The sequence below is a fragment of the Pelodiscus sinensis genome, chromosome 27 (assembly GCF_052426305.1).
Source record: "Pelodiscus sinensis isolate ZL-2025 chromosome 27, ASM5242630v1, whole genome shotgun sequence".
NCBI classification, from domain to species: Eukaryota; Metazoa; Chordata; order Testudines; family Trionychidae; genus Pelodiscus; species Pelodiscus sinensis.
The window spans coordinates 6,316,720-6,330,689 of NC_143078.1; the positions used below are offsets into that span (position 1 = coordinate 6,316,720).

General features: G+C 45.6%; 1 protein-coding gene across 1 annotated transcript; it reads right to left on the bottom strand.

Moving 5' to 3' along the window:
* Positions 1–8,799: 8,799 nt before the first annotated feature.
* On the bottom strand, positions 8,800–12,008 carry LOC142820862 (interleukin-20-like). Its single transcript, XM_075909852.2, has 4 exons — positions 11,838–12,008; positions 11,632–11,697; positions 10,595–10,747; positions 8,800–8,889 (listed from the first exon to the last, which is right to left on the bottom strand). Exons 1-4 carry the CDS (start codon positions 11,991–11,993, stop codon positions 8,800–8,802), a joined length of 465 nt encoding a protein of 154 aa, XP_075765967.2. The 5' UTR covers positions 11,994–12,008.
* Between the last annotated feature and the right edge of the window lie 1,962 nt (positions 12,009–13,970).

Genomic DNA, 13,970 nt, shown 5'->3' on the forward strand with positions numbered 1-13,970 from the left:
AATAACTTAGAATGGCCCTGGTAAGGGGCTATTTTGAAATAGCAGAAGTGGCGTGTCTACACACGCCTTATTTCGAAATAGCTATTTTGGAATAGGCATTATTCCTCATAGAATGAGGTTTACAGATTTAGGAATAAGCAGTCCATTATTTCAAAATTACTTCAAAATAACGGAATAGCTATGTAGATGCTCGCACTGTTATTTTGAAATAATGCTTGTTATCTTGAAATAACGGTGCATCATAGATGCTCCCTTAGACCTACTCCGGAACAGTGTTTCTGGGGAAGAGACACCCCAGCTTGCACTAGCTGTGAGGTTCCCTCACTGAGAGCTGAAACGTCAAACGATCGACTTGCAGAGGTCAAAGTAGCAGGTGTCACCCCTCTGACTTGTTGCCTAACACTAAAGAGTCACTTAAAATCTATCTTGTGTACTCAATAAATTTGTTTTACTGTTTATCTTTAGAAGTGAGTTTGCCTGAAATGCCTGGTAAATTTGCTCAAGAGTTTTATAAAGGCTGGTGTACATAAGTGGTGAACCAATTAATATATAAGTGGTGAACCACTGCTCATCTTCAGCACTGCAAGATGGTATATTGCTGAGGTACAGCGCTGGGAGCTGCGGGGTTGGCTGGTGCCTTTCTCTGTGGGATTCATGAGTGGTTTTAGGAGCATCCATACAATCTAGCTGGGTATGGGGCTCCACAAGTGATTGTGCTGAGTGATCATAGTTCCTGAAGGGGTTTGCTGCTTGTCCCTAGCAAAGCATTGTGAGAGACAGCCCAGACTGGAGAGCTAAGGGGCAGAGAGATCCCACAGTCCCAGGCTGCACCCCAAAGTTTCCGTCACAATGTGATCTCATTACATATGATAAAAAGGCATATGACACTATCCAGTCTTTTGAACAATTGCTTAACAATTTGGTCTCTATCTAGAGCTTCTGGGGCTAGACAGGGAGCAACAATTCTGTTTTGTTACAAGTTTCTAACTTTGCTTTTGATCAGCATTGGAATGAAAACCCAAGGGCATGGATTCTGCAACCTGATGGGGTTAGAATGCCGACCCGGGCTGTCAAAGAGCCAGGTTCTTGTCCCTGCTCCATGCACAGGTTTTCATCCCAGATCACTTCAACTCACGCAAAGTTGAGCAAATAGGAATTGAAACCAGATCTGCTGACTGACTCCCAGACATATGTGTCTGCCCCAACACCATCCCTCTTCCTAATGGATTGACTAAACTTTACCTGGTGAATGCTGTTAATGCACATACATTGAAATTAAGTGTATTGCCTCCTGGAAAGGAATTCAGTTATGATTATGAATGTGTGACCTTCCAAGATATGAAGCCCAATCCAGCACTCCATGCGTAGCTGATACAAAACCCATTGAAGACAATAGGAAAACTCACTTTCCATTGGATCAGCCCCTTATAGAAACAGTCCCACTGCGGCTATTGGGACTATTTTCAAGGTCTGTGGGACCAGGAGCCTGATCTTGATTTATTATGTGACAGGCAGCTTTACCTGAAGATGAAGTGATGGCACGTCATTAAGTCACCAGCTCATTCATGGTGGTTTTTTTGTTTTGGTTTGGTTTTGCTCTTACTTGAAAACAGGAAACATGCCCCGAATATAATCCTTGAAAGCCTCCCTCAGGCTGAACACCGACTCTTGGAAGTGAGCTCAAAGCACATGGGAGAACACACACAATCTGGGGTGAGACACTGTCGTACAGCATCCTGTCAGTGAGACATCTGGAAGCAAGAACGCAGAGACCTGATGGTGACAAGACTGGTTAAATACAGTATAACCCCAGGCAGAGTCCTGCCTGGTATCAGAAACTATTTGAAGAAGTAAAAGGATCGTTTGGGGTGGGGAACCTTTTGCGGGGAGGGGCTGCTGACCCACAGAAAAATCAGTCGGGGCCTGCACAAAAATGAGAAGCAGAAAAAAAAACCTCACTGACACAGGGCTGGATGGAGGGGCAGGGGGCTAGCTGGGCAGCTGCCCGGGGTGCCAACCTATGGGGGGTGCCTGATGGCAACTGTAAGGTGCGCAGTGTACCGGGGGGCGGGGCCACATATGCCTTGCACACCCGCTGCCTGGGGCGCAGGAATGGCTCGAGCTGGCCCTGCACCGACATGGATTCTAACTGAGGAAAATGACACACCCCCACATTCCCTTCTCACACCAGAACCTGGGGGGATTTGGGCTAGTAGATTTTGTGTGAGGAAAAGCCTCCAGGAAACCAGGGGGAAGAGAAGCAGGTTCCTCCCCCATGCCAGGATCAGATCCAGCTCTGTCTTGCCTGACTCCTGCCCACGAGGCTTGGGGCTTCTCCCCCCACAGGTGGCAGCCAGCGCTGGTGCTCCAGCCCTGCGAGGGATGCCACAGCGATGGGGGGCGAGGGAGCAAGGAGGCTGGAGCACTGGTGCTGACTCCCCAGTGGTGGTGGTGGGGGGGAGCCTGGGCCTCAGGGCCTGGATTCAGGCAAGCCAAGGGCCGAATCCAGCCCCCAGGCCTTAGGTTCCTCACCCCTGGTTTAGGGGACCAGAAAATCAGATGTAATGATTATATTAAAAATGTACTAACTATCTAGCTATTAAGTGCATTTTTGTGTTCATTTAACACTAGCCAATGACACTTCTGCTTATCTCCAGGATGGAACCAGCCTAGGCAGTGACCATGCAAACATCTTCAAACCAATGTAACACAAATCTGCCCTTAGCTGAACAAATTCACAATCTCCTACCTGCTATCACCTGATATTCTCTGGTCCGGGACCAACTTTTTTGTTGAAGAGGAAAAGCATCAGAAGTAAAACTGACCTGCAACATATTGTGAATAAAATGTGCAGTTAAAAGAAATGCATAAATTAATGTGAGACAAGGTCAGTGCTATGTATAGTAAGGGTGAGATTTTCAAAGCTAAAAGTTAGAAAATTGCACATAGGCATCTACTGGGATTTTAAAAAATACCTAAGCAACTTAGATACCTAACTCCAATTGATTTCAGTGGACGTGAGGCATCTCATTGCAGTGTATCTGATGAACAGCAAAAATAATATCTGCTGTTTCAAGTCCCATGTGCAAGCCACAGTGTTAAGCACCTACCCAGCTTAGGAGCTTTTGAAAATCCCACTCTGTGTTTCTCTGCATCTTTAAATGCCTAAATACCTGGCTAGCCTGAAGCAGAGCCAGATCCAACTTTCCATTACACCAGTGATGAGCTGAATATTTATGGAGTTCCAATGTGGGAAAGGGGAGCAAAAGTTGGACCTGTGTTCTCGTCTGAGCGCACAGTCTGCACATACTAACAAATTTTCTGTTTGAATTGTGGCAACTTCAGGATTGCCATTAGGTGGCAGCATTGTATGATCTTTTTCTTTAAACTATTTTTATAACCTTTTGATTCTAACTTCAGAGATAATTGCCACAATGCCAGTAATATCTAGCAAAGGAGAAGGCCCCACCTTAAAACCCTTATTCTTATTAATAGTTTTTAGCCAATTCCACGGTCTTAGTGAAGTCAGCACCAGGCAATGAATGCGGCTAGTAACAAAAGTGCAAATTATTTTGTGAGTAAGGGCTGCAGGCCTGCATCCCTTGTGTGAAAAGCTGGGTTGGATAGAGTCTGTATACCACAGTGGGGGGATGGAAGTGAGCTATGGTGGATAGAAATGAGACCTCTCCAAAATAATTACATGAGCTTTTTGTCCAAAAATAAAAGAGAGAATGAGGAGGTTTTTGAGGCAAAATATGAGCAGAGGCATCCTGAAAACAGTTGAAAAGATCTTGCATGTTGTGTTTCCTTTCTGATTTGGGCATGAGATCCTGTTTGCAATGTCCTTAATATTTACAGTTACCTATGCATCTTAAAATATTGTGCTGTTTATATTGCAGGTGCTCTAGGCATGGACAAGAAACATGCTTGCCACATTCCAAGAGTTTACAGATGATTTCCTTAATTACTTGCAACATTATCTTTCCTGGCACAGAAGTTAAACTGACTGGTCTGTAGTTTCCTGGGTTGTTCTTATTTCCCTTTTTATTGATGGGCACTATATTTGCCCTTTTCCAGTCTTCTGGAATCTCTCCTGTCTTCCATGATTTTCCAAAAAGCATCCTCAGAAATCAGAGTCAGTTTGAAAGCAGAGAGAAAGGCCCTCTTCACGACAAAACAATTCAATCGGTTCCAGTTAAAATCTAACAGCACCTGCTACAAAGACCCAACATGTATGTGAAGAGGCAGTATTGCCTAAATGCTGACATAGATGAAATCACAAGCAATAGGAAACTTCTGTTTAATGACTTGGAGAGCTTACCATATGTCATGGATAGGGTTACACAACTCTGGAAAACAGTCTCTTCCTCAAGTGATTTCTTATCCTCCTCTCTGCTCCTGTAAGGAAGAGCCACTGAAAACCACTTCTGTAGAAACTGCCATTGTCAGCAGCAGGCCAACCAATGTAGCAGTGGAGGTGGGGTAGATTATGATGACTAGGATTGTCCTGAAGTCTGGAAGACACTTTATCAGGCCACAAAGAGTGAGGCATTGTGGGAAGAGGAGCAGGGCATGAAAGAGAGGCTCATATGAACCTCAGCACGTTAATAATGGGGCAATCCCCAAAGCTGGTGGTGGAGGCATTGAGCTCTTTCCAAAGGCTTCAGTGACTGCAGTGTATTAATTAGTAAAGTCATGTCTACATGCTCCTGTGGTTGGTTGTGTAGGGCCTCTTAACAATTAACAATGTTGCCAGATCCAATGAGTCAAAAATCCCAGTTGATTCCAACCCCTCAAAAATTCTCCTTGGCCTCTGAGGATAGAACAAGAAGCAATGGGCTTAAATTGCAGCAAAGGAGGTTTAGGTTGGACATTAGGAAAAACTTCCTACCTATCAGGGTGGTTAAACCCTGGAATAAATTGCCTAGGGAGGTTGTGAAATCTCCAGTTCTGGAGATATTTCAGAGCAGATTAGACAGACACCTATCAGGGGTGATCTAGACTGTGCTTGGCCCTCCCATGAGGGCAGGGGACTGGACTTGATGACCATAGTGTTCTATGATTCTATGAGAGTTTAAAAATAAGGTTTTTTTAAAAAAAATGATAGATTAGATAGATAGATAGATAGATAGATAGATAGATAGATAGATAGATAGATAGATAGATAGATAGATAGATAGATAGATAGATTTTTTTTTGTCTTCTGGCTTTTCTGCAGTTAGGTTGCACTTGCTTTATTCTTTCCCTCTAGTCAGTCAAGAAACTTTTTTTTTAATGAAAGCTGAGAATCTCATGCAATAGTATGATTCCAGCAGCTAGGACTTTAAGAAAAACACTTTAAAAAAGTGGGAGCCAATATAAAAATTATAAGAATCATGATAAAAAAATCTTGCAGAAAATAAGCCCTTTTCCGGAAGATCCCTTATTCCTACAGGCTGACGCTTTTCTCCGGCAAAACCCCGAGCCGGAAAAAAGCGGCAGCCATGTTCATGCAAATGCCACAGGGGATATTTAAATCCCCCGCGGAATTTGTAATTCTGAAGTGTCTCATTAGCATCCCTTTTCCGGAAAGGGGTGCCAATGTAGACACAGCCACGATGTTTTTTGAGGTGGAACTTTTCCTCTGCAGACCTAAATGAGCCAAATCCAAACCCTAAATACATCTCCCTCCCCTGAGCTGAACTTTCCAACCTGGGACAAGTTCAGCAGGGGAAATTTCAACATCCTAAACATTCAGATTACAGTGATACCGGGAACATAAATGACACGCGCGCTCTGGCAGAATGCCCATGCTAATCGGCTACACCTACTTACCTCAGGCCTGAAACCAGAAAATTCCTATGGGCTGCAAAGGAAGCATGCACTCATGGACATTCTCAATAAATAAAATGTGGTTCATCTTGCCTCATTTATTAAAGCATTACTGAAGGAAGGCACTTGGACACCACAGTGATGGAAGCACGTGAATGCCTAGCCCGATCTCCGTGCTATTTCTTTAGGCTGAGGGTGACAGCAGCCACTCCTTGACTGATTAGATAAGAACGGGAAGAGAGACACTTGGGGGAGGCTAACGGATGAATTTATAAAAACAATGAATGAAGTTTAGAACACCTGGGTTCTTCTTCCAGCACTGCCAGAACCTTCTTGTATGACTTTAGACCAGAGGTCTCAGATTCCCAGGCTGTGCAATCCAGCCCAAGACACCCAGCAGGTGGGGGGAGGAGTAGCTGTCCATTACCGTTCCCCCCAAATCCCGCCCCTTCCTGCCATAAGTGCTGGATTTCTGCACAAGCTGAGTGAGCTACAGCTTCAGACCTCAGATTATGAGGGGCCTCTAAATACAACACAATGATTAGTTTTCAGTTGCACGCTCGCCTATGTACCAGTATATATCCAAATATCAAACTTTACTCTTTCTATTTTCATTGAAGCAAAATGCAGGACAATGTAGCACTTTAAAGACTAACAAGATGGTTTATTAGATGATGAGCTTTCGTGGGCCAGACCCACTTCCTCAGATCAAAAACCTCAGATCTGAGGAAGTGGGTCTGGCCCACGAAAGCTCATCATCTAATAAACCATCTTGTTAGTCTTTAAAGTGCTACATTGTCCTGCATTTTGCTTCAACTACCCCAGACTAACACGGCTACATTTCTATCTCTATTTTCATTGTCCTTCTAGTTGGAGCAGGGTCTTCAACCTTTCTAAGCACAAGATCACTTTTTGAATTACTTGCTATCCAGGATCCACCTCAAACCCAAACACCCTTGCCCTGCCTCCTTCCCGCCCCTTCTCACTCCATCCTCTCTCCTCCACCTCACTCACTTTTATCAGGCTGGGGGCAGAGGGCTGAGGTTCCTGGGAGGGGGATGCAGACATTGATCTTGGGCTAAAAGATTTGGAGTGTAGAGGGGTTCTGAGCTGAGCCTGGGGCAGTGGGTGGAGGTGCAGGAGGGGTTCAGACTGCAGGCTCTGGGAGGGAGACTCGGCTAGGGCAGAGGTTTGGGGGGCAGGAGGGGTTCAGGACTGGGGCTGGCGTTTGGAATGCAGGTTCCAGCTGGGCACCGCTTACCACAGGTGGCTTCTGGGTGGTGGTGCAAGGGACTAAGGCAGGCTCCCCTCTACCCTGGCCCTGCACTTCTCCCAAAAGCAGCCAGCAAACTGTCTCCATCCCTGCCCCCTCTGCTCTGTGGAGATGGGGTACAGGGTGAAGGGAGGGGCACTCTGACATCAGCACCCCCGCCTCTTCTTCTTGGGCCCTGCATAGCAAACAAGAGGCTCCTGAGCCTGGGGTGGGGGGCAGCTCCAAGGCAGAGGGCAGGAGCAGCACGGCAGTGCTGAGCGGGGCTGAGCAAGAGCCAGCACCTGACAGCCTCCCGGCCAAACCTGTCGGGATCCCCTGTCAGAGGCTCCAAGATCTACCAGTAGATCCCGATCTATTGGTTGGTGACCACTGAGTTAGAGCAATGCACTTTTTTTGGTAATGCTATGGGGCCTCTCAAACTTGTCATAGTGTAGCACCTCAGCATATCTTAATCTGGCCCCGCCTGCCACCTCCCCACTCTCTCCCTCCCCACGGCACCCCGTCCACGAGGACGCAGCTTAGGGGTTCACCGGGTGCCTGACGCTGCAAGGCGGCAGCAGTCCCCCCAATCACGCACCCACACTCCCACACACCCGACAGTGGCAGGGAAGCAGAGTGTAGAACTCCCCCAGTGCACTCCATTTCCTCACAACTCCTGCTGCTGTGGGAAATCCGGGGGGCTCCGACCACTGCAGACATGTGGCACTTGCCAGCCCCCCTGTTTTGAGACCCCCGCTTTAGAGACAGGCACACCACTCTTCTGCCTCTATTTCCTCACCTGCAAAAAGGGGATACTCTTACCTTCCCTAAACAGGTCTCTCAATATGCATCATTCTTTTCTGTTTGTCAAGTGCTCTGACCTCTTTGAATGGAAGGCTCTACAGCATCACATGCTGCTATTAATCAGCTGTGTTATTGTGGGGGATTTGGCCAAGGAACATTTTCACACACAGACTAGGCACCATGTCGTCATTCCAGTGCTTTTTATTTATAAAAAAAAAAAAAGTGTGAGGGGTTCATACAATTTACAGTTTTCCAATGCCCCACAAACGTCACACACCTGGGGAGCACACAGTGCTTACTGGGTTTAACAATAAGTTAAAGATATCTTGTATATAAATTTAGCCCAGAACAATAAAAAGGTGGTGGGCCAATAAATAACATTAATAAAATAAATATTAAATAAATAAATAAATACACAAATAAATAAATACATAATGCAAATTGGGGGAAAATCGGCATCATAGAAAATATTTTTCAGTCACAAGAAATGATAAGAGACACGTGCAAAGCATGATAAAAATAGGGCCAAAAAAAAAAGGACTGGGCCATGCAGCTTAATTAGACGGGAGGGTGAAACATCTGGGCTGTGCTTGTCTTGTCAAACTCTGAAACAGGAGCACAGAGGATTTCCCTGGGATGATTTACATGTTTCAAGTTGCACAGCTGCTCAGGTGTTTTGTTGGACTGGAGGTGCTGGGTGTGATTCTGCAGGGTGCTGAGTGCCTCCTCCCGTGATGTGCTGGGCACCCTACTTCTGCAGATGAAATGACCCATCCTGTTCCTACTGAAGTCTTCAGTTTCAATTCCACCAACTGCAATGAAAGCAAGAATTCAAGCCCAGAAGAACTCTTTGGAAAGCCTGATTTAGGGCTCCATCCTCTGTCTTGCTCATCCTCAGGTGGCGAGATGGGTGGCTCGGCAGGATGGTGGTTCTAGATTTCTGTCCCATCAGCCTTGTCCATCCAGTCCAGTAGGATATCCAGCTCCCCAAGAGCTTTCAGACCTGCAGAGTGAACATCCATCTGAAAGGGAATGCAGAGAATTGCTTGCTAAACAGCTAGTTCGGTTGCAATAACAGAAGCACATTTTTAAAGGGCCTTTTGGTTTTCTATCAATGCCCCAGAACCAGTGTCTGCAACCAAGACAGTAATAAGTATTCAGCACTGTATCTCTCAGGTGCCACTCTGGCAAATGGTGACCATAACTCACACCCAAGCTCTCAGTCCTTCCCCATCCTCAGACTCAACCTTGGGCATTTGGTTCATCTCCTTCTCGGTTTTGATTTGGGCATTAATGTCAGTGCCAGCCTGTTTGATGACTGGAGTTGGTAGGCAGAGCTCAAAGCAACAAAGGTTTTCCCTACCAGGTGCGGTACTCATTTTTTGAGGAGTAATGTTAGTTCGAACCAAGGAGTTTGATTCGAACTAACGTCCAGGAGCGCACTTCCTGGTTCGAATCAGCTGCTGAGTGGAATAACGCGTGGGCGAGATTATGCTAATGAAGTGCGGGATATTTAAATCCCCGCTTCACGGGCAATTTCAGTCGGCTACATTTGCATCCCTAGCTCGAACAAGGAGCAAGTGTAGATGTACCCTTACTGTGTGAGTTGGCAGGACCTTAGTTTAAAATATTTCATTAGTGTATTGTTATAAAATCACATCTCTAAAAAAAAAATCACACACACCCCTGCTGCCGTTGGGCATCAGTTTAATAGCACTGCGTAGGGGCCCAGAAATCCTGACAATGGTCCTGGGCAACAGGGAGCTCAGAGGTCCAGACAACACACACTGCTTAGAGGAATAGTGATAGAGATGCAGCCGTGTTAGTCTGGTGTAGCTGAAACAAAAAACAGGACTATGTAGGACTTTAAAGACTAACAAGATGGTTTATTAGGTGATGAGCTTTCGTGGGCCAGACCGACTTCCTCAGATCAATATGTGGAAGAAAATTGGCACAACCATATATACCAAAGTGATACAATAAAAAAAAATGAACACATGTGAAATTGATAAATCAAATTTTAGAACAGTCGGGGTGAGGGGGGAAGGTAAGTTTCTGTGAGGAGTCTGTGGATGACACCTAGAGGAAATCAATTCATTGACAGCCCTGAGGACCTTTGGACACAACCCAGAATCGTTACAGCACCCGAAAGCCGCAAAGTAAGATTCTCAAAGGGCGCTTTCCTTCGGGTAGAGAAAAGAGAGCATCCCAAGTCAGCGTCACTTCAGCTGTCACATTCTAAAACCAGTTGTCTGCCTCCCGCATGAGACACTCTCTGCATAGCCATTAGCTACATCAGAAAGCAAATAGTGATTTACCTTTTCATACTGGCTCATGATTAGTCCATATTTATGCTTCACATCCTCTCTGCAGTGGCACATGCTAACTTGATGCTGGAGAGGGATAAAAGCAAGGCAATTAATGACAGATACGCAGACATGAATAATACCTCATTATAGACATAGGGCTCAGTTCTGCTATTCTTACTAACACTGAATAGCACCTTACTTCTCCAGTAATCCCATGGGATTCCTCCCAGAGTAAGGAACTACTCAAGGCAAGTAACAGGGGCAGAATCTAGCTCATAATTATAACTCGTTCCTTTATATTCCTGGACAGATTCTGGTCTGTTACCTCGGTGTAAATCCAGAGTGATTCTATTCACTGCAGTGGCTTTTCTCCACATTTACACGGTGAGCAGAATTTGCCCCTTTCCCTCTGACTTACACAGAGTCGCAGGTCCTTCTTAATGCTGAGAAAGGTGTTGGCTATCCTGCTGACCTTCCTGATGATGGGGGAACTGGATACTTTGCAGTGGCTGAAAACGGTAGTCAGGTAAAATCGTAACAAGTGACGAAGGAAACAACACCTGTCCATGGGCTACAAAAAAAAAATCAGCTCAGTACATACAGCAAAAATCCTTGTAAAAATCAAGAAGTCATGTATTATGTAACCAGCTGTCTACGTGACACCTTAGTGTATGGATGGAATTCATCCCTGCTATGCAGGGATTTCAATGGTGCCTTAGTCATATATTGGCCCTCTCCACATGTATGACTCTTATTCTCAGTGAACTTTGCCTTAAATTCCTTCCCTGAAGAATTTATAATCCAAGGCTCTGGTCCTAGACCCTCGCCCACATACTCTACTCACATGAGCAGACCTTTGACTTCATATGACTATTTATATGACTAAAGTCACTAAAGCACAAATAGCAACATGGAGTCCTATTGCACCTTAAAGACCAATACATTTATTTGGGCATCAGTTTTTGTGGGTGGGAGCTCACTTGGTCAGAGGCATGAAGGGAACTCCTGCCCACAAAAGCTGATGCCCAAATAAATGTGTTAATCTTGAAGGTGCCTCAGGACTCCTTGTTGTTTTTTGCTCAAGCAAACTAACAGGTTTATTCCTTTGAAAGGATAGCTCAAATGAGCACAATAGTACAGCACAAAGTACACCAGGTTCTCAGTACTGGTTGGGGTTTTAAACTGCTGCCCTTTTCTGTAATATCCATGCACCTTACTCCTTTATGGCTATTTGGGCTGGATCCTTAATGGATTCTAAGCAGAGCTGCGAGAGGGAGGGAAGAGGTGTTGCAGCTAGACAGGGAGGTTTGAGCATCAAAGAAGGTGCAAATCAAAACTAAGCAACAGGGTGCGGAGAAGAATCCAAGCAGACCCTCTTACAAGGGCTGTTACCCCTCAAATTCCATCTTCCCCCTCTCCATACTCCCTTGGCCAGTGGATAGATATTGTACATACCTCAGTGTCTTGCAAAGAATATGATTGGTGTAAAAGTCTGATGTCTGTATGTTCATCTTTAGATTGCTGAACAAGAGGGGAAAAGAAAAAAAACAAATCAGACAGATATCACTGAGTGAAGGTTTGCTTTTATGAGGGATCTTTCAATAGATCAGCATGATTCAGAGTTACAGCGATAGGTGGGTTTCCAAATAGTCCATACTTACAATCATGTCTTTAATGGCTCTAAAGCTGTGCCTTATTTCATGGATGTTCACAGAGATCACACATTGGCCCAAGTGGAGTCTTCGGAGGCTGGTGGTGGGTTTCAGACATATCAAAAGTGCAGTGGAGAGGATACAGAAGAAGCAGGTACCTTTCATTCTCCTGCAGATTACAGAAACTCACTTCTAGCCGGGACAACTGTTCAGTAGGAAATAAAACATTGCTCACTTATTGATGGTTTACACAAGTTAAATCTTGGTTTTGCAACATAGGAAACCAATGCTGTCGACACTGGGGTTCAAATTCATAGTGGAGTCCTGTGTCTAGAGCAGGGTTGCTAGGTGTCTGATATTGACCTGGACAGTCCGGTATTTTCACCTTCTGCCTGGTAAAAAAAATTCAGAAAATACCGGACACCTGAAATGCCCGGTATTTTCTGATTTTTTTCCTATCCAGGAGGTGAAAATACCAGACACCTGGTAACCCTACAATGCACTCAGCAACTGGGCCTGGGACCTGCCTCCCCCTTCCCCCCCCCCCCCCCCGCCCCAGGATCCCCTGCTTAGCTGGTTCCACAGGGAAGCTGCATTCTGGCTCCATCAAAAAAACAAAATGGCCACTGGCAAAATGGCTAAAGAACTGAAGCAAGGGGAAGCAATGCCTTCCCTGGGTCTTAGTGCTCAACCTCTCTCCCCTCTCCTCCTCCCCCTGCCCTCAACAAAAAATTTTCTCTGGTGTTTTTTCGGGGGGAGGTGGGGTGTTCAGTATTTTTGGTTAAACCATCTGGCAACCTTAATCTAGAAGAGGGTTAAGTCACTGTAGGCTGACCCATCTTCGTACCTCCTTTCCTTCCAACATTTATGTTAACCTGCTAAGATGTCCTTTACCTTCACACAGACTCACTTCGATTCATCCATTTACCAGTGTACAAGAGGCATGTCCCTTCTGACATCACTTTTACATTTTATAACCCTGAGCTTAGACAGGTGGATGAATGGAAGGAAAGCCAAAGAGAAACAGACGCTTGGACTGTGCCAATTATTTCAAGAGGTGATAGAAAAGTTTGGTTTGCTGACTGTTTCTTGCTTGTATTTAAATATGTGCACCTGGATCTGGAATTAGGAGACCCTATTGATATGCACAGCTGGAAGGGACCTAGAGAGGTGTCTTCTCCATTCCCTCTAAGTTGAGGCACCAAGTTTCTGTTGCTCCCCAGGAAGGAGAGTGAACAGCTTAGAACATCATAACAGCATCATAAAAGGAAATTCAAGCTGCTGGTAACAAATTCTCTAAGCGCTTGTACAAGTTCTCTCTTTCAATGGAGCAGGTCCTGAGTGGAATATGGGGAATAGCTATAGCCAGCCATGGGCAGCCAAGAACAGTGAGTGGGACGCATAAATAGCCCTCCTTCACCTGCGTGGGCCACCGCAGCCTGCAGACCACTGGGCTTCCTGTCTGCCCCACATGTCTCTTGTGCCAATGAAGCCCCGCTCTTCCTACTCCTCCTTGGAGCTCTTAGCACCTTTGGAGCGCCACGAATTGTCTGATTTATGCTCCCCCCCCCACCCCCCACCACCACCACTGCCAGAGCTTGAAGAGCCGCAAACAGCTGATTCGCAGCATTCCAGCTCTGGGAGGAAGTTGGGGTGGGGGGTGGAGCAGGGATGGAGTACCAACCAGTGAATTCATGGTGCTTCAGAAGTGCTGGGAGCAGTGCCAGATTTATGCACGAGCTAAGAAAGATACATCTTGGGGCCTCAGATTATGAGGGGCCTCTAAATTGAAAAAAAACCCTAAATTTAAGTTTTTGGTGATGCTACGGGTCCTCTTAAACGTGACATAGTTTAGGGGCTCAGCGTGGCTTACTCTGACCCTGCCATAGGTCTCCAGTGCCCCAGTGTGCAAGAGATACATGGGGGAGAGGTGAAGACGAGGTCTGCAGAGCCACAGGTGAAACCTCAGTGGACCAAAGCTGCATCCATCCATTTTTTTTTTTTTTTTTTTTTGAAGACAAGATCAGCTACTTAGAAGTGCTTAGGTTATCTGTCACAATTAGGTTTTGTTTCCTGGTATGACATTGTCACAGTTCATCCTCCTCTCTGGGACAAACAGAAATGTAGTAAGTCCCTGCCTGA

Bases quoted from the DNA above. Each gene is read 5' to 3' on its own strand.
- LOC142820862 (XM_075909852.2), bottom strand. From the start codon at position 11,993: ATGAAAGGTACCTGCTTCTTCTGTATCCTCTCCACTGCACTTTTGATA. The intron at 11,698-11,837 runs GTAAGTATGGAC...CCTCTTGTTCAG, and splicing joins GAGCCATTAAAGACATGATT to CAATCTAAAGATGAACATAC. The intron at 8,890-10,594 runs GTAAGTCAGAGG...ATTCCCTTTCAG, and splicing joins AGAAGGACCTGCGACTCTGT to ATGGATGTTCACTCTGCAGG.